This window comes from Ixodes scapularis, unplaced genomic scaffold (genome assembly GCF_016920785.2).
Source record: "Ixodes scapularis isolate PalLabHiFi unplaced genomic scaffold, ASM1692078v2 PGA_scaffold3__209_contigs__length_174095766, whole genome shotgun sequence".
NCBI classification, from domain to species: domain Eukaryota; kingdom Metazoa; phylum Arthropoda; class Arachnida; order Ixodida; family Ixodidae; genus Ixodes; species Ixodes scapularis.
In genome coordinates, this window is record NW_024609868.1 from 144225995 (window position 1) to 144245883 (window position 19889).

Below are 19889 nucleotides of genomic sequence, written 5' to 3' on the forward strand. Positions count from 1 at the left end.
ATTAGATTTTAACAAAGACCATGAAATAATGGTGTGAACGGATTTCTTTTTGTCGTACAATGCTGCATATATTTTGTGTACCTTGTTTATGTCTTTAATAGTTTAGTCTGCTTCAATTGTATATCGTTTGCGAATACGCTTTTAGTATTTTTTCAACAAGAATATTAATCTATACGTCTATTTTTCGGAGAACTGTCGTTGAACTGGTATGGACGTATGCACACAAAGTATAACGCCGCCATCCTGCTCATTTCTGAAGTATTTCTTAAACAACAGCCCCTATTGAAAACACTAGAGCTGGTGGCGCCGCCAAAGGGAAAATAATCCGCCGCCACGGTAAACCGCAAAAAAAAAAAAAAAATGAAGAACTGAGTTTTTTGTTTTTTAAGAGTGATAGAGACAACAGAGAGAACGTTCGCTTTCACTGGTTTTCCTTGGGGACCAAATGGCGAGCTCATCCTGAGCATCGTTCGTGAGTGCAGCCTGCGTCTATACACCGTTTTCTCTTAAAGGGGCGATGCAACAATTTTTCTACTTTAAGAAAATACCGTTTAAAACGATTCCCTGACGTTGATAACCTATTAAACATGCATTACTTGTTTTTTCTCAATGCAAAGTAATTGCACAGAGGATTTAAAAAATAAAGTAGCTTTTACCTTTTTAATTTGCAGTCAGAGCAAGCGACCACGTGATCTGAAGCCGATTATTTGCCGCCAGTGTTCATCATAGCCACGCGGAAGGGGTTAGCAATGCACAAGACACGGGCTGAGTTTCATGCTCAGCGCTTAAGTTCCAGGCTTCCTCTCTCTTCAACACTTCTCTCTCTCTCTGCTCAGCGCTGAGATAGGACACGAGTCACTGTCCGAATGCTTTAAGAGCTATTAATTGTCAAGAGCCATAATCGTGTGTTCACGGAATGCTCGGGCCCAACCAATGATCTTCATTTAAATATTGTCACTCGGGGTCCTATCAACACCTCCTAGATAACAGAGCCTCACTGCCGATAAAGGTTTCATTAGCGAAGGCCAACGCTGGTCAAAGATTGGACACGATGATAGTGTCAACGCTCGGCTCAAACTCGACTCGAAGGCGAGCGCTGACACCACACTCGTTTCCAATCTGTGTCCAGCTTTGTCCTTCATTGGTGACAGAATAATATCAGTACTACTGTCTTGCCTTCTAGGCGGTGTTGGTCCTATGCCGGCACTGCGAACTTCGAGCTACGTCGTCAAATTTTGCGAAGTCGAGATTGAAAGGAAATGCTCATTTTTATGCTTGAAATTGCAACGCAACGTAGAGGTTTATTGGTCAGCGGCATTGCGTGCGAGTATACTTGGATCCCACTAGTGCCGCCCCTCTATACTGAAAGTAACGCCATAGATTGATCTTCCGACAATCTCACCTTCTAGGAAAATTCTCCTCCTCCTCTTCAAAGTCCCCTTTCCACTACCACTGATTAGCGGAGTGTCTGTCCGGTTTTTAAGTCAGCCATTTGTGCCATCCCGTGCCGCTGCCTCTCATTCTCCGGCCGCGTGTATATTGTTAAAGGACCTCTGACAAGCCCCCCAACATTTTTTTTTGCATGCTAGGCGTTTAAATGGTGTATCAGGATATCACTAAAAAATTGTTTCACTTTAGAGTTGCGTAGTTTTTTTTCTAAAACATAGAAATACGAGGCCAATCGAAAGTGCCCGCCAATGACCTGTGACGTAACAATGTACCCCAAGATATCGGGGCGATCAGAAGGGAGGCATCGCCGGAAGTCACGCGAGTTCTATCACTCCTCGTGCCTACCGCGACGGCGTGTAATATCTTTTTTTGCATTTTTGTTATTCTCCACACCTCCGCGAGCAATCCAAGCGTAAAAGGTTTCTTTTACTTGCTTTTTATCGCCTAATGTTGCTGTAACGGTAGAAGAAGAGGATCAGTGAACCTAGTAAACAAGTTCTGCTTATGTTCTAGACAATACACGTACTTTATGCTCGGCGTTTACTTGTACTTGGTGCACTCACTAGTTTGTATTCTCTAGAGGGCAAACATCTTCAGCCTAAAGAGTATCCGATAATTCGACGACCTCAGTGTCTGAACCTTCAGCAATGCGATCGGGCGTGTCGTATGCTAACAATCCTAATTTCTGCGAGCGTTCTATATTTTTTTTGTTAAAAACTCGATAGCTTGTTTTGTTCTCAGTATGGCTCTGTACTATCGGACTGATGGCGTGCACTTGTACACTGGCTTGTACTCGCAACGCTTTCATCATTGACCTCCATCACGTCGATCTACTGACTCTTCGTCTTCAACTTTTACAGCACGCAAACTAACGAACGCTGCATTGATAAAAAGCTAGTGGAACTGAAACTTTGGTTTCTACAATCGCTCGAAGAGAAGACAAAAAAAAAAAGTCTTAGGCGCGGTCGTGGGGAGCACGAGGAGCGAAACACACGTGACTTCCGGCGAACACAATTTATTGACGTAGGTCGATGCCTCCCTTCTGACCGCCCCGACACCTTGCGGTACACTATTACGTCACGGGGCACCGGCGGGCACTTTGAATTTTTTTTGGCGTGTCAGAGGCCCTTTAAGGGCTGAGGCACGGACAAACTGGAGACCGGGATTCGGTATTAAGAAGTGACAGTGTTTAATGAAACATGACGAAGTGATGGTTGCGTTGGTCAGTCCCATTCTGTCTCCGCCGCGTAAGTCCGCGGGTCCGTCTTATTTCTATAGCCGCGGTGAGGTGACGATATTGCGTCACCGGAGGATCCTGGTCCGATTGGTAGTGGCTGTTTGCTTCAATGAAGATGAGATCCAACAGTGACTGTCTTTGGCCCTGAAGTTCATGATGTCGCAGCAGCAGCTTCTCTTGAATTTTAAAGGCGAGGAAGACGAAGACCCATTGATATTTTTAACTTCGGCAGATATTCGAAAGCCATGGTTCCGGAGCATTTCTTTCGAGGGATTTTGTTATGAACAGTCCCTGTAAGTGCGCCGTGACTTGAGCATAGCCTCGTCGGAGTAGAAACGTAGCATGCTACTTTGCTAACCGCCAGTCAAAAACATTTTTTTTCGATGGAGTTTATGTCACGGGTTTTGCTTTCGGAAACGTCATCGAAATGCCGCTTTGACGCAGTCACTAAATCACTTTAGCGTGTTTACATAACACTCATCTACATGTTTTCATCTCGTCGTCATTTCGGCGTGTAAAGGTAAAAACTAAAATGCACAAGCAGGGGTACTATTTGCTGTCTACTGTTTTCGAAACGAGCGAGTGGGCGACACGGAAAATATGGTATGCTTTGCTCCGTTCGCTGCGTAAGATCACGGCTTCGCATTCCAACACAGAAATATGTCCGCACGCTTCTCGACTTGGATTCCCTGCCTGCTCAAGAGGATATGAAATTAGGACGATTTGTCTCGCTGTTAAATATTATTGTATGAATGTTTATAAAGCGGAAGATTGCATTTGATCTTAAACCAAATGATCCGAGCAGACACACAGCCGAAATTTTGGCAAATCTCGCGTACCTGCTTTAGACGTGATGCAATGGAAGGACATACCCACTTACAAAGACGTAAAAAACACCGTAAACTCATATCCTAGCGAAAACACGAAAGCTGCGAGTCGAAATTGCGCAGCAACCACCGATCTATACTGACGTACAACTTCCCGTGGCATTTCGGAAGTGAAGAGTGCGTGTGCACAGTTTTGATCGGCGCTCAATTTACTCTAGCATCCAAGCGCCCATGGCTTTGACTGCATATGACATAACAAGTTGTCCGCGCGTACGGCAAAGGTTTCCCAGTAATCACTTGTAGCGGCGCTAGGCGGAAGGGAAGCATAGGAGGCGCTAGCGTCGAAATGAAAAAGGAAGACACTCACAAAGATGAGGAAAGAGCGAGAGATTCTGGAGGGAAAAAGGGCTTGGCGCTACTTTCAGTAAAGACGTTTCTACTGTTCAGAGAAACCGCCGTCCACACGTGCTAAATCACAGCCCAGTCAGCGCGCGCTCGCCCTTGCGGCCAGCCAGAAAGGGCGTGTACATAACACACAAACACAGCAATGAACCCGCCCGCATATGCTTTCATAAAATGGTGTATATGGGGGGGGGGGGGGGGTTAAGCGGTATTCACACAGAGCCTCTCTATCCTGGGAAAAGTGGCGTCATTCATGCTCGTCGAAATGCTTGAGTTACGTACCGCGCGCCAGTGCTGGGAAGAACATGGTGTCTGAAATCTAGCTCAATGCTGCGCTGTGCTGCCATGATTTCCAAGGGCTGCACGTTGCACGTGCCTCTTGCATCGACGCACCTTGCGCTAATTTTATATTCACACGGGGGCGAAATCCGCACAGGGATGGGTGTTACGTAGACAGCGTGCGCAATTTCCTCTTCAGCTTCGTCGTTCACTATGATGACGTGCCGGGGGTGGGGATATCAGGGTTTGCAGTCTAATGTCAAGCTTGACAGCATCGCAGACGAGTTTAGCGAGCTCTACAGTTGACATCAAATATATTAACGACCAAATGTTATTGAAAGCAAACCAATCCTCGGTAAAACAAGGATTGTTTGTGCCGCCCAAGCACCCCTTTCTCCACCAAATCCGCGTAGCTGACGCCGTAACGCCGCATCGCAAAAATCCTGATGTTTTCGTTCCTGTGAAGTGCGCGCAGGAAAGAAATTTTCGAGATTTATCCCTCATGTGAATACCGCTTTAGAGGCAATAATTTATCTTAAAGAGAAAAATGAAAGCCGTTTACAAATCCCTGTAACGCCGAATTGGAGCGCAGCTCTTGAGGAGGAGTAGGGAAGGGTACTGAGGGGGGTCACGTCACCTGCGGGTAGTCACGTGACCCCGGGGGGGCCACGTGACCTCGGGGGGGGATCACGTGACCTCGGGGGGGGGGGGGGGGTCACGTGATCTCGGGGGGGGGGGGGTCGCGTGACCTCGGGGGGGGGGGGGGGGGGGTCGCGTGACCTCGGGGGTCACGTGACCCCCTCCCCCGGTTACGCCGACGCCGCTCAGGCTGGAAATGTGCCCCTAAGAGCTTCGCTCTAAAACAAAACAATATCGTTGCACCGCACCTTTAAGCTGACTGTGCGGTATAAGCTACGGGCTTTCTGGACCACTCAACAACCTCTTTTTAGAGCGGAGCTCTTAGGCGCCCGTTTCCGGCTTGAGCGGCGTCGCCGTCGCCGTCGGCGTAACTAAGGTCACCCAAAGGTCACGTGACCCCTCCCAAGGTCACCCAAGGTCATGTGACCCCCCAGGTCACCCCAAGGTCACGTGACCCCGAGGTCACGTGACCCATCCCAAGGTCACGTTACCCCAAGGCGGCCCCACGTGACCCCCCCCCAAGGTCACGTGGGGGTCACCCAAGGTCACGTGACCTGCCGAGGTCACGTGACCCCTTCCGAGGTCACCTCAAGGTCACGTGACCCCCAAGGTGACCCCCACGTGACCCCCCCACGGTCACGTGACCCCCCAGGTCACGTGACTCCCCAAGGTCACGTGACTCCCCCAAGGTCACGTGACCCCCCGAGGTCACATGTCCCCCTCCCCGAGGTCACGTGACCCCCTTCCCCCGAGGTCAGGTGACCCCCCCGGAGCATATTAAAGAATGAGGGGAGGAGGAGAAGAAGGAGGAGGAGGAGGAGGGGTCTACCCTCCCTTCACTACCCTTCCCTCCTCCTCCTCAAGAGCTGCGCTCCAATTCGGCGTTACAGGGAGTTGTAAACAGCTTTCACTTTTTTTGTTACCTGAGCCCTCTCTCTCCGCGCAGGTATCAGCGGGGCCGTAATAACGTGGCGAATGACAAAGGCATAGCCTTCTTTATACTTAAAGAGCCTGGCAGTTTGACGACGGAGCCGTAGAGTGCCCGGTCGCAGATTTCGAGCGCGGGGAGCTGGTAGCACAGAACATCAAAATAGCCATTTCTCATTGAACCTGAACGTCAGCGCACAGCTTTTTCGGCGGCGAGGACCCGAAATACCCTTGTTAGCTCGGGAGAAGTGTGTTTTGGAGTCTCGCCGCAGAGGGTCGCCAGTCACGTCGCTCTCCTGTCATCCGTTGTCTGCCGCTCCACCTTTTCCATTTCGGCGGACGCTTCTCATGGCGATCTGCCAGGCTTTGTCAGTATATAAGAGGATATGAGAGAGGTATCAACGAGCACGTAGCTTCCTCCACACTGTCATCCAAGGAGTAAACGGACTACAGGGATCACTGTGGTCCGTCAACTGAATCAAACATTTTCCTCTTGTGTGGGCCACCGTAACGGTGGCTCTATCCCCGCGTGGAGGTGCAGCCAGATCTACCGTGTCATACGCTCTGCAAAATCTTGAAATAAACATGTGCAAAATAAATCATCGCGTTTTTTTTACGTGACATGCACAGTGACGTAACGCGCTGGCTATTGAAAACAGGCCCCGCGATGTATGCGTCATGATAGCACCTCTAGATTGCTTCGGCCCTTTCGCATTTTCGGCGGCTGTAGTCGAAAAATGCACGTACAGTTCTAACTACAAAGCCGCCGTCCACCTCGGTACCGTCAATTTGTTTATATCTCATCACCCCCGTTCATTTCTACGCCCAGTAAAAATAATGAACTTCTCAACTGTGGGTATGTACACGACCTATTCACGGCAGCGCGGTAGCTTCAATTTAACCAGATTTCATTCTTCATAGCTTCAAAGACAAAACTAATGCAACGTGTTTTTGTTTCGTTTTTGCAAATTTTGTTAGTATATAATATTGTGCTTGAATTTAAAGAGTTTGTAAAAAAATCGAAGACGCTAACAAAATTTATTTTTGCGTCAAAATCAAGAAAGGTTATTGGACATGCCCGGCCCTACCTACAGTGAAGCACTCCCTTCTTTTTTGACGCTCATTGCGCTCTAACCGCGCCATGATTCATGTTCTTGATTGTTTGGCCGCCTTTCTCTATTTCTGAGAGCATCACGTCATGATTTCGAGTTTATAAATGCAATGAAATACAATTCAGAAAATTCATTTTCTCATGCGTAACTTCAAGGGTATTTCTGCCCGCCAAGTTTTTAGATGCGCATGTCATGTGAGAGCCAAACTACCCGGATCACAATTCGCGGCTCGAAATTCGTTTTCTTCCCACTCGAAAACCGGCGATCGAGAACTGGCCGGTTTGAGTCGCGCTCACTCTCTTCTCCGTGGTCACGTGCTGTTTTCTATGGTTAGGCACAACCACCAAAGATAATCAAATTCGTGGGGCATCGAAGGCACACACTTAATACTAGAAATAGGCAAAAAGTCTCATACTAATTTTTCGTTGGCTTTAAAGACCGAAAAGGCTTTGATTAAAAAAACGTTGAAAAGCCACGTGATTTCCGGTTACTTTCTCCTCTTTAGTACTCCTTCTTACTCATTCCAGTTTCGGTTTCGGTTTAAACAGTTGCGTATTTTGACTTTATTAAACTATACGCGACGCTGTAACAAAATATTGACTGGGTAGTCATATTTTGTTACTGACACAACCCAAAAATCAAAGTTTTGGGGTGAGTCAGTAGTAAATCAATAGTAAATAAAGATATCAATAGTAAATACAAATATCCGAAAGTACTTGAAATACGTAATTATTATACTCGAATTTGAATACTGCCCATCCCTGCTTTTACACCTAAATACAATCTTGGGGTGCATAAAAATGAGGTTCGCTGCAAAATCGACCCTAAAATAGACTTTTGCACATAACGAGCCAAAATGTTGAACACACGGGTATTAAGTGCTGGAGAGTTTCCCTTTTCTAATTTCAATCTCCGTTCCTTTAAAGAAATCAAAGCCCAACAATGATGTTTTAAAGAACGACATGAAGAAATTCGGCCAAGTGACATGGGAGTCGTGCTCGAGGCAATATCTCCCGATACGCGCAGCAAGAAGACGTTGGCGTCGGCTCCTCTCAGTTCAGCTCTTTTTCAGTTTATCGGAAGATGTCACAACTCTTGTGCTACTCGCGTGCCTGGGTTGGGGCCTGAAGTTTAAAACGCCAAGGTGATTTTAGTACAGATTAGTACGGAAATAGAGATACGCCTTCATATTTCACGAGGTAATATCCACGACTGTTATAAAGTTCTGATAAAATCTTAACCCCGTAGCGGGCTTAAGCTTTAATACGGAATTCGTTATGTGCGGGGAATTTTACGGCTAACCCTTCGAATCATGACGGACGAAAAAAGGTAATTTCGCTTAAACATAATATATATGAATAGGACACAGGAAATAAAAAATAAAAAATATATTTCAAAAGGCTGACGTCACTCAAAAGCGGCTCTAGTAAAAACACAAGTATTAGAATATTTAACTACAATCCTCAAACCTCTAATCCATTTGTTCTACCTGGCATATTACAATTGGCAATTTGCGGCCCATTTTTTCCTACATGTCAAATGAGTTTATTTACATATTTCCTTTTAACACCCTCTCGGCATTGCAGAGGGGAGAATAGGAATAAAAATACAAAACAAAAACAACAACAAGCTCTAAGGATTCAATAATTAGCTGCTAAAACAATACTAAAATATTGATATTTTTAAGGCACTTTTACGCCTGGCGCCCCTCTATAAGGTTACCAGAGAGGCTGGAAGGTGGTTCCATGAAAGCGTGGTTCTAGGTATGAACTGTTAAAACTAGTAGTTTTACACGATACTATGCATATCTTGAATTGGTGATCGAGACGCGGTGATATGTAGGCGGGAGCTATTAGGTTAAAGTTAAAAATTATGCATGTCGAAACAAGATTGTGAACAGAACTTTTCTGAATTGTTTCAATTCTAGATGGTAATATCTCAGTACCGGGGTTCACAATTGAATAGGCGTATTCAAGTATAGAGCGAATGGACAGCTTGTAGAAAAGTAAATTTAGAGATAAAGGGACGGATGTGAAATACAGTTTTATGAACCCTAACATACTATAGACATTACTTGTTACTTATTGAATATGAATTTCCCAAGACAAGTTAGATGAAATATGAACGCCGAAGTATTTATCGGATGACACTTTCTGTAAAAAAGTGTGGTTGTGGTAGTAATATGAAACATTAATATAAGCTCAAGAAACCCTCATTAATTTACTCGTGTTAGTGCTAAGCTCCATTTTTCATAAGCCACACTGTTAAAGCACGCGGTTAAGTTCAGATTGAAAAAATACATCAGAGTCATTAATCACTTCGCCGTATGCCACAAATCATCGGAAAAGAAACTAATTGGGGAGTAAACATGGGCGAGTAATTCGTTGATATACAAGGTGTAAAAAAAAGTTTAAATTTTTTTTTTTTACCGCAAAAATAAACTAGGCATTGCCGAACGCCCATTCTACGCCCAAAGGTAGCACTAGAGGTTACAACCAGATGCCAAAGTTTCAGCGCGAACGGACACCTTATCCAAAAATTATAAGTGATTTTTTGAAAATTTCAATGGGAAAATGGAGCGTATTTTTGTCCGTTTTCGATTTCTGGTGCCATAGAGCCCCATGTATTTGAAAACTCCGTCGGCCACCATTTTCTCATTGAAATTTTTAGAAAATAAGTAATAACTTTTGAGTAAGGTATCGGATCGAGCTGAAAATTCGGCATCTGGTTGTTACCTCTAGCACTTTTTTGGGGCGGAGAATGATCCTTCGGCGATGCCTAGCTTATTTTAGCAATAAAAAAACCGTGCAATTTTTTTTTTGACACCCTGTACATAAAAAGAAGACCCTGTACAAAACCTCGAAGGACAATGAACACCAGAAAGACTAAAGGTGAGAAAGTATCATTTACGAATACAAATTGTGACCGGTTAAATAAAAAGGCACACCTTCAAAAATTACACTCAATTCAAGGTTTTGTGAGCTTAACTTATGAAGCAGTAGGCCATATGATACCTTATAAAAAAACTTGGTGAAACCGAGAAATATGCAATCAGCCTGGTAAATACGATCAAGAATTAATTGAAAGGTGGTGAATAAATGTTAGTAGCTGAGTTTCACACAAATGATTTCCGGAAACCGTGTTGCGCAGGTGAACAAAAATGACTCGATTCCCCGACAGTTGGCAAGATGTGAGTCTATGACGTGTTCTAGACGTTTGCAGAAATCGCTGGTTAGACATGTTTAATTAAAATTACGATGCTTATCGCCGCATTTTTGTGTCTGTAGTACCTTTTCAACCTTTTAGTCTTTGGGTAAAGAATCTAGATCATGATAGTTTTGAGTATTTCCCCAAGTAATATGTCGGAATTTTGTATAGCATTTTTAAGAATTTAGATTTTATAGTGTCGATCCTTTGCTGAACAAGATAATTTTAAATTTATATTGACGCTGATAATTCAAGGAATATCAAATACAACACGGTAATAGGTATTATTTCACTATGTTTTAATGGCGATAAAGGGGACGAAGAAGCGTCCGAAAATGAATCGAAAAGTGCGAGATTAAAAACCGATGCTGTCACTAACAAGACACTGTGCCTCCCAAATGATCAAACATATATACTAAGGACTTTTCATTATGATTTTTAACAGTTAATAATATTCCAGAAGTGCCTTTGGTTGTTTGCTAACAAGGAGGGTAGGTGTTTTTAAAGATAAGTATCTTTCACTTCTGCAGAAACTTTTCTGTAAGTATCAACGTTATCGGGATAATGACGCCATTTAGCGTCGAGTTCTGGAAAATGAGCGGTTCATAATTTTTTTTTTATTTTTACTGTTACGAATTTTTTTGTGTGTTTGTGAACCACGAAAACTGCGCAAAACCCGAGATATTTTGTAAGGGTATTAAGACATTTGTGAGACGCGGAACCCGATTTTTAAATACAAAAATTCAGGTAAGGTGTCATCAGCAAAAAGTAAAAAGTTCATTGTAAATAATTACAAAGTCCCCTTTACCGTAATCAGCTATATTCTCCGAATATTTCGATCTGCTTTCAATTGGGACATTAATAAAGTAATTTTTTAACTTATCATAACTAAGACACTGCACGTTGCTAACTCTAGAATTTAACGAAGAAGAATTCATATAATATCGTTAATGTTGAGACTAGTGGGCGGGATTCTAATGGGAAGAGCTAGCAACTGAGAAAAAAATTTAAATCGTAACACAAGTTTATACACTCAGCTGCGTTTGGCATAAACGCCCGTCTGTAGACATGTAGCTCAGTCTATACTACATTAGAATAAATAAAGTTGCGAAGCAGGATTATTGAAGAGGAGGGGAACACACTAACAATTAGTTTAACACGTCATGCAGTTTGGCAAGGAAGGAAGAATTACTAGGTAGTGCACGATAACATACTTCCATTATAACTTTTTTGGTGATTCATGTGTAAACAAATCCAAGTTATTTTCAATGCACTAGTGAGGCGCATGGTAAATGATTCACCGTGCTCTGCAACTGCGATTAGTACACAGCCACCAGTTTTTTCGCCTCTTTCGAAACGATAAGCATTAAAACGCTTTGAACAACTAAACATTTCAGAACTATCAATATAAGAGAAGAGACATGTCTCCGTCAACACAACAATATCTGTGCTATCCGAGTCATCGTGAGAGAACAAGTCATCCCTGTGACACAAGCCACTTCTTATATTGCTAAAATAAACCAACACGAGCTTGCCAGGATATGATTGTAATTTTTAACAAGTTTCACTCTTCACAACGTGTTTTGATATGGCGGTAGATTTTGATTGCATGATTTTAAGGAACTGCCACTTTATTATCTACTGAGAATCTGCCTGAGACAGTTATTAGATTCTAGAAAGTTGTTAGGGTTGTAAGATGAAGTAGTGAAGGTTATTCTTTGCTTATAAAAATATTCTTGAAATTTGTTAAATTCTAGAAAAATAATTCTTCTTCGAGCTGCCATATGACAAATTTCAGTTTCTTTGGCATTGTGAAATCCAGGACTAAAACAACAGAACGCGAAAAACGCCCGAAGATCACCATCCCCGAAGGTGGAGCATAGAAACACTCGGGTCCCGATTTGGGGATGATGTTCTCTGGGCGTTTCAAGATAATTGCCCTCTTAGTCTCGGTTTCGCATCCCCGAAGATGTTGAAATATGTCACGTGATAACTCGGAGAATTGATTTAAATAGATTATCTATTTAGCCGGCCTACGTATATTAATAACGGGCTGCAAATCTTCAGATTAAATATTCCAACTAAGAAACGTTCAACAAAGCCATCAAAATATCCTGAATGGTTTTTCAGGGATTTAAAATGTCATTTGGTCAAGAAAGAACATTTCCACCGTTTTTATAAAAAAATGCGACCGAGTCTTCACTTATGAACACCAAATTCAGTTTATATCGGGCCTTGGCGAAGAAACTGTTCAAGCGCGATAAATGCATTCCTCATGACAGCGTAGAAAGTAGCTTGTTTCGCCGCCCGAAGACTTTCTGGAAGTTCACGAAGCAATATACACGTGAGGCTAGTCCTATCATCTGCTTACGTGCTTGCTCAGATAACTCCCCGGGTTATGTTTCATCACCTCATGAAGTTTCAGATGTTTTAGCTGAATATTTTGACAAATGTTTCTCCGACAATCGGCAATCTGTTCAACCGGGGGATAAGGAGCTGATTTGTCACGATTTTTTTAGTTCCATGAGAGTGGACTCTCTAGATATTGCGGAGTCGATAAGAAAGTTAAAACCCAAGTTTTCTTCTGGCATGGATGGTTTACCAAGCTTTTTTATCAAAGGTTGTGGTGAGCTGTTTATTCCTATTTTGAAACACATTTTTGACATGTCCCTCAATTCAGGCGTTTTCCATTCGCCCTCGAAAAAAAGCAGTTCCAATCTTAAAAGGCGGTGGCGCATCTATAGTTGGGAACTAGCATCCAGTTTCCCTGCTTTGTGGTTTTTCCAAGGTTTTTGAGTTTGTTATGTGTAGCAGGATGACTCTTTACTTCCGTCAAAAATTAACGCCTTTACAACGCAGTTTTTTAAAAGGTGCGTCTGTTGAAACACATTTGTGTACCTTTTTAGATTACTGTGTTCCGTTTGTTTTAAAAAGACAACAAGTAGATTCAATATATTTTGATTTGTCAGAAGCCTTCGACAAAGTGAGCCACATGTTGCTTCTGCGCAAATTACATCTGTATGGTGTCTTTCAAGAATTGTGTAACTGGTTTAAGAGTTACCTGTCTTTTCGATCGCATTGTGTTCGGGTCGCTGACAATTATTATAAAGAGTTCTTCTCAATATCGGGCGTACCCCAGCGATCAATTTTGGGTCCTCTATTGTTTTCAATTTTTATAAATGATATAGCGACATGTGTAAAGAACGTTGAACTGCTTTTATTTGCTGACAACATCAAGTTGTTCAAGAGTGTTCATTCCCCTTTAGAATATGGTTTGATACAGCATGAGGCGTCTAATATAGCAAAGTGGTGTAAACGAAATCTGTTATTTTTTAATCTTTTAAAAAAAATGAGAGCTTTGTGCAGACGCCGTGCGATCGTTGATAACACTTCTCATATTGAGGAAAAACCGATTGAACGAGTCTTAATTGTAAGGGATATTGGTGTGTTCATTGACTGCGGATATAACTAGGAGTTATATCGCGTTTGACCAAGCATTTTAAGAAGCCGCATTGTTCAATACATATTTTTAATTCCTTAGTGGTTTCAAGGCTTGTGTTTGCTTCTGTGATTCGGAACTCAATATCTGTAACCCAGGCTTTGATCATAGAACGTTTGCAAAAAAGATTTGTTCGAATGCTTTATGATAGACGGATCGGACGACACGTGTATTATGACTATGAGTGCTTATTGACTAAAGCTTTGCTGAAGTTTTAATCACAGAGAAGAACTGTTCGTGACCTGGTATTCCTGCATAAGATCAGTAATGGTTCCATTGATTTGTCATGGCTTATTAGTAAAATCAATTTTCATGTTACTTTCCGCGCTACTATACAGTTCACCTGTTTTGATATTTGTTCACCATGCCCTGTGTCACCTCTCTCTCTCGTTTACAGACATCATATAACAGCATTGTGCCACCTCAAGTTGACATCTCCACAACCCTGTCTACATATCGCTGTCAGTTGGACGAACTTTTGGTCACTTCATGGCGCGACAGTGTACTTGCATATCTATTTTTTTAATTAGTAGTATTATTGTATAAGGGTTTCTATTGTATGGTTGGTGTACCTAAGAAAAGGCCGCATGGCCATTTTAGGGCACCCGAAAAATAAAGATTATTATTATTATTATTATTACGAATATAGCTCAAAAGGTAATTAGCGCATTTTATCTAATGAAACCATTATTTGTTTCTTTATAACCGTGCCCTGACACGCACGGATAATAACGTTTTCATAACGTTATTATCCAACAAAATATTTCTTTATTCCTAGTGTTACTTTTTTAAAATGTTTTCGATCTTAAAAATGTTCAGAATAGGTATTTCAAACAAATGCAATGAACCCGTTACAAAAATTCTTTCAAGGTTGTGTGCTTTGTGTTCTAACTAGCTTCTAAAAAGCGAGCATTGTTAAGAGCAGAAATGTTCAGAGTAGCTTGCTTACCTCCTCTTCCAGTGGAACAGGCAAAGGTGATCCATGCGACACACACAGACCAGAGAATGCGGTCGAAAAAGGCGAAGCAAACTTTACCAAATTCTGTGGTTGGTATTCTTGATCGATACCAGAAGACTTTTGTAAACAGGCAGCTGAAACCGCACACCAGCGCAAAACACCACATACATACTTGCACAGCCTGTAAAAAAATGTAGACATTTCTTAGATCTTTTAGTACATTATTCAGGTTGTCCCGCTCAACAATTTTTTCAACTGTATTTTTGAAGAAGTTAAGTTACTAATGTAGCATCGTGAGAGTTAGCTCAGTGCCAAAAATTGAGAAGAAATAAAATAGCGTCATGTACCCACTCTCTCAACCACACCCCTCGCTACCTTACGTGGGCACTCAACTCCAGAAAATATATTTAAGTACGTAGATAGGACAGATCAAGCCCCTCCCCCCAAGGCAAAAATAATATAAAATAGATCAATGCTTGCGTCGCGAGACTCAATTTAAAGTTATCAGCGATTCCGAAACATGCTTCTACTCCCAGACAATGACCACGACATATTATCATGTTTCGGAATCGTTCGATTGGATCCCGTGACAAAGGTATAGCCCTATTGTTCTTGTCTAAGTTAGTTTTGCTATTACCTGTTGAATCCAAAGAATTAAAATGTTTTTGGGAGTTCAGTGTCTACTTAAGTCTTATCTAAAAGAAAAAAGAATTGTGAGACGCTTAAGCTTCTCATTTAAGAGTGGTACGCGATAGCTTTATGGTGACCCATTCGCGAAGCCCTCTATGAAACGCGCTTGCTCCCAAGCCGTGCAGCGCGTATGCGTGGTCTAGTCGGTAGCGTCACGTGTCACGTGATTTCACATGACGTCATGTTTTTTATTAAGATTATTCTGCCAAATGTGGCGTTAAAATTTTTCACTACATTCGACGGGAACGTTTTCGGCTAGGTTTGACGGGAAACTTCTCTGCTAAATTTGTCGGGATAGTTCTGTCGGTAAATTTGGCAGAAAATATTTCAGCGAATTTGGGCAAGATAATTTCTGCTGAATTTGTCGAGAAATGTCTTCCCAAATTTAGCGGATCGATAGGGTCATGACGTCACAATCACGAGTGATGTCACACGTGGCTGTGTGCGTTGCATTATCGGATTTTCTTGTCCCACCGACGCCGACGCCGACGCCTGATTTTTTGCCACACTAGCTCCTAAACGATATCCCGTCAAATCTAAAGTAGACAGACATTTTCGGGCTAAAAGCGAAAAAAAAAAAAACACATCATAACACTAAAGATCAGAGGTGGAGCAATAAAGCAATTTTTATTGGACACTGAAAAAAATAGCGTGCTGGGTACCCCTAGATTGTTGTTTATGAACAACTTGCTTTGTCGCGGAAGGCCATGCCACTCGGGAGCATAAATTTATGTTTATGAAAATGGGTCAGGATTAAGTTTAATGATGCATTGTAATAATTGCACTGAACTATCGCGTTTTTTAGGCACTCAATGAGTGCATGTGCCTTCGTATTTATTTGAAATAAATCCCGTTTAAACATTTGACCACTAAAATTATTTAATAGTGGTTTGTGAACTTAGTAATATGACGTCGGCGTTGTAGGCCAGCAGAACAATACTAGATTATGTATAAGCACGGTTGCGTCATATCTTTCAAGTACACATGTTAGCATTGTCAAGTAGCAAACGTCAAGCTTAAATAAAAGTAATAAGGTAAGAGAAGCCCAAAAATGTGTTGACAACTTCTCTACCAATCGCGGGCCTTAAAGGGAAGATGGGGCACTTCTACATTTGCGAAAAAACGCTTGAATTGCGTTCATTTGGCCTTTAGAATAACAGATATCAAAATTATATTTCAATGCGACGCGCCGGAGAGCCACAAGAGCAATTTCAAAATAGGGCTGAAGCCCCGCCCCCCTAGCCTTGGGCAGCCAAAAGAGCCGTCGATGACGTCACGGACAGCGACTGTCTTTCGCGTTTTTCTCCCGTTTAACAATACTTACGCAGCAAATGGTTTGGGTATTCGGGTTCACGGGGTAAAAATACACTAGAATTCACTTCTAACTCATTTTTTCCAAAAAGCTCCGTAGCTTCCATTTAAATATTTTAAATGTTATTTTCTCTACATAATTTTGTATCAATTGTGCACGGCTAACTGGGGATCCTTTAGGATTTCATAGGAGGCCAGAGAATTCAATTTTAGTACTAGAGGACGAACTAAACTCTTGCAAATTGAACACTAGGTGAAATTGATTCATTTGCTTTAATAAAACTTATATTGCTTAAACACGAACCGTGCCTCTTCATAAGCTATCGTATGATTCTCTACCTGACACCGGTATAGCGTCCTTGATTTCAATGTAGAAGAGAAGAAGAGGGAATAGGGCATGCTTATTCGTTTCTCTTAAAGATATAGTACCTGTGCTTCCACCGAGCAGTGCATGTTATTAATATTTGTTTACTCTGTAACTAAACGACTCAGTAAATACACGCAAAGAAAAATACATGTGATGGTTCGTGGAGCACCAAAAGTATGGCCAAAAGTGGAAGCCAAAGCAGTGTCTTTTGTCGTGACTTGAAAGTGCAATGATCGACCTGTTGAACTGAATGAACCATGACGAGATAGATGGTAAGACCCCTTTTATCTATGGTCCGATATTTGAAAGATAACTGCGGTGGCATTTCTAAAAGACCATCGACCCTGTGCGCAGATCAAACTCAATTGTAAAAAATAAATAAATAAATAAATAAAACGCCTTTTCTTCTTTTTTTTTTGGGGGGGGGGGGGGGGGGGGGGTTGGGGTGCAGGCGCATTGGAACATCAAAATTCGGATTTTATTGAATAAATTCTACTTGATTAAAATTTTATTTGCGGGTGTTCTCATGAGTTTTTCAGATTTATCCAAAAGCACGAAACCCGACATGAAATGCTCCACCCACTTTCTTGTAACTTTGTTTGTTAGCTTCTTCAGGAGTACAATTATATACACTTTGATTAAATACACCTTAGGTCGCAAAATTGCTGGATTAATTTATGTAGTTTTGCTTTCCTGTTGTTCATTTTGCAGCTGGTAGATTCGGTATTTTGAACAATACAATTGCTTTATTATGAATGCAACAGCACAGCATCAGGCCCATTCAGCAACTATTTGGTAGCTGCGTGCTCAATGTCCGCAGCACACTTCTTCTCAGATTAAATATATCTCTGTCTATGTACTCCAAATATCACGTTCCTATAAAATGTAGGGCAATTTCTTACCTTTGACATGTGAAATTGTCTGAATCTCTCGACCAAAATAAATGTAATGCAGCCCGAGAAACAACAGACGGCATGGTAAAAAGGAAGAGCGTAGTATTCGTTCATCGTGTCAACGAGAATTCTGAAAAAAAAAAGCAAGAATAATTTAAGCCAGTGAATAAAAAAAATCTGCGATCTCTCGAGAAACCACTTGCTCAATACTTTAAAAATAAATATTCAGTAATGGTGTTTTTATAGATAACATTACATTCAAATGAAATATAAATATTTATTTATTTGTATTTAAATAAAATAATTTCAGTGGACAAACGGGATCGGGCTCACCCTAGGTAGCCCGCGCTCTTCCACAAAACTTGTACGTACCTCCAGTATGCAGGGATATATTCCTCAAGGAGTAAACAAAGCTAGCAATATTTTTTTTTGTTTTTTTTTTAATTAAAGTTGGTACATATTGAATAACCCGGGTCATCCCACTTACAGAACAACAACTTTCTGGAAAAGTATCGGTAGTTTCTCTCTCAAACAACCTGGAGTGGTATATAGGATTTAAAGAAAATTACAGGGAGTCTTTTCCCTCGAAACGAAGTGAGGTATTGCCGAAAGCTCATTCTCAGCCCAAATGTATGGCTTGCGGTTTGAACCAGGTACCGCATTTTGAGAACGAACCGTCTTCTTATTAATAATTTTAAGTGATTTTTTCATAAATTTCAGTGGAAAATTGGCGGCCGTTTGAGTCCCCGAATACATGGAGCTGAATGGCGCCAGTTACCGAGAATGAGCCCAATTCCTAACTAATATTCTAATATATATATATATATATATATATATATATATATATATATATATATATATATATATATATATATATATATATATATATATATATATATATATATATAACATCCGAAATATAGCGGTTCGTTCTGAAACTTTCTTGGCTGGTATTTTTATGCATTTTGGGCTGAGAAGGAGTGTCCGGTGACGCGTAGTTTAATTTTGCAGTGTGAGAACCCTAGTACATTTGGGGGGGGGGGGGGCATTCTGTACAACTCATTTGTATAACTCAGAAATATTGCTTTTCTTGCGGTATAACATATCAACTCGCAGCGCATAGTCTAGACCATAGCAGGCTAGAAAGATGCGCGCTCGAATTAGTGTATGCCATTCTCCGTGTAGTAAGCAAGTTCTTTGATTCACAAATTATGTTTTTGTGTTAGTGTCCCTTAGTATAATTTACGTACAATGATATTTTCTAATGAGAAGTTTCCGGGAGATATTGCGGATAAATGAAATTAAATGAATGAATGAATGTATCAATCAATCAATGGATCAATCAATTAATCAATAAATCATATTTGCACAAAAGAAAAGGGGGAACACAGAAGGCATGCAGGTACGAAGGTTACAAAGACGCTTCTTAGTAATCCGTACGAAGGGGCGCCTTCTAGCCAACTTCCTGAGCACACAGCAAAATTCAAGTAAATGAAGAATGAGGTTAAGATTATAAATTAGAATGGAATAAATTTACAAATAGACCAGTTGACCAACAAATCTCTTCAGTTGGTCAAGCAAACTTATCCCTGGAAGAAACTGCACGAGAAATTTCTGTAACTAGCGTTTACTAAGTTCTTCTAAAGCGTGAAATCACAAAGCTAACAAAAGAGCAAAATTGATTGCGTCCTTCGTATCAGACGTGGAAGTGACATGAGAAACCTAGTAAAACGCCGCTAGTCTTAATACAAAAATTATAATAATTTTTATATCATTTATGTAAACTCGTGCTGAGTGGAAAATACTAGCTAAAAGAGCGGGTTAACATACAAGATTTAAAGTGACTCTTGCTCGAGACTCGTTTTATTAGGTGAGTTAGATTACCATTGGAGAGCGTTTTATTATTGTGGACAAAGTATCTTCGGACGTTAGAGGTTTTTAGGTACTTACGAGAGATCCTCACTCATTGCGACAAGGAAGGGGGTTAGGTGAGTGTTGACGACTTGCCACGCGGATATTGAGCAGCCAATAATTGACAACAACGTGAACATAAATGTTGACCATATCGGGCTCCTGAAATTTAGAAAGACGA

The 19889-nt window shown here is 41.5% G+C and overlaps 1 protein-coding gene across 1 annotated transcript in view; it reads right to left on the reverse strand.

The window, feature by feature from the left end:
• The window catches only part of LOC115324825 (nose resistant to fluoxetine protein 6), an 80252-nt gene that overhangs the window by 4174 nt on the left and 56189 nt on the right, over positions 1-19889 (reverse strand). Inside the window, 3 exon segments of the mRNA XM_042292901.1 lie at positions 14528-14717; positions 17807-17927; positions 19748-19870. Of these exon segments, the coding sequence (XP_042148835.1) occupies positions 14528-14717; positions 17807-17927; positions 19748-19870 (434 nt within the window).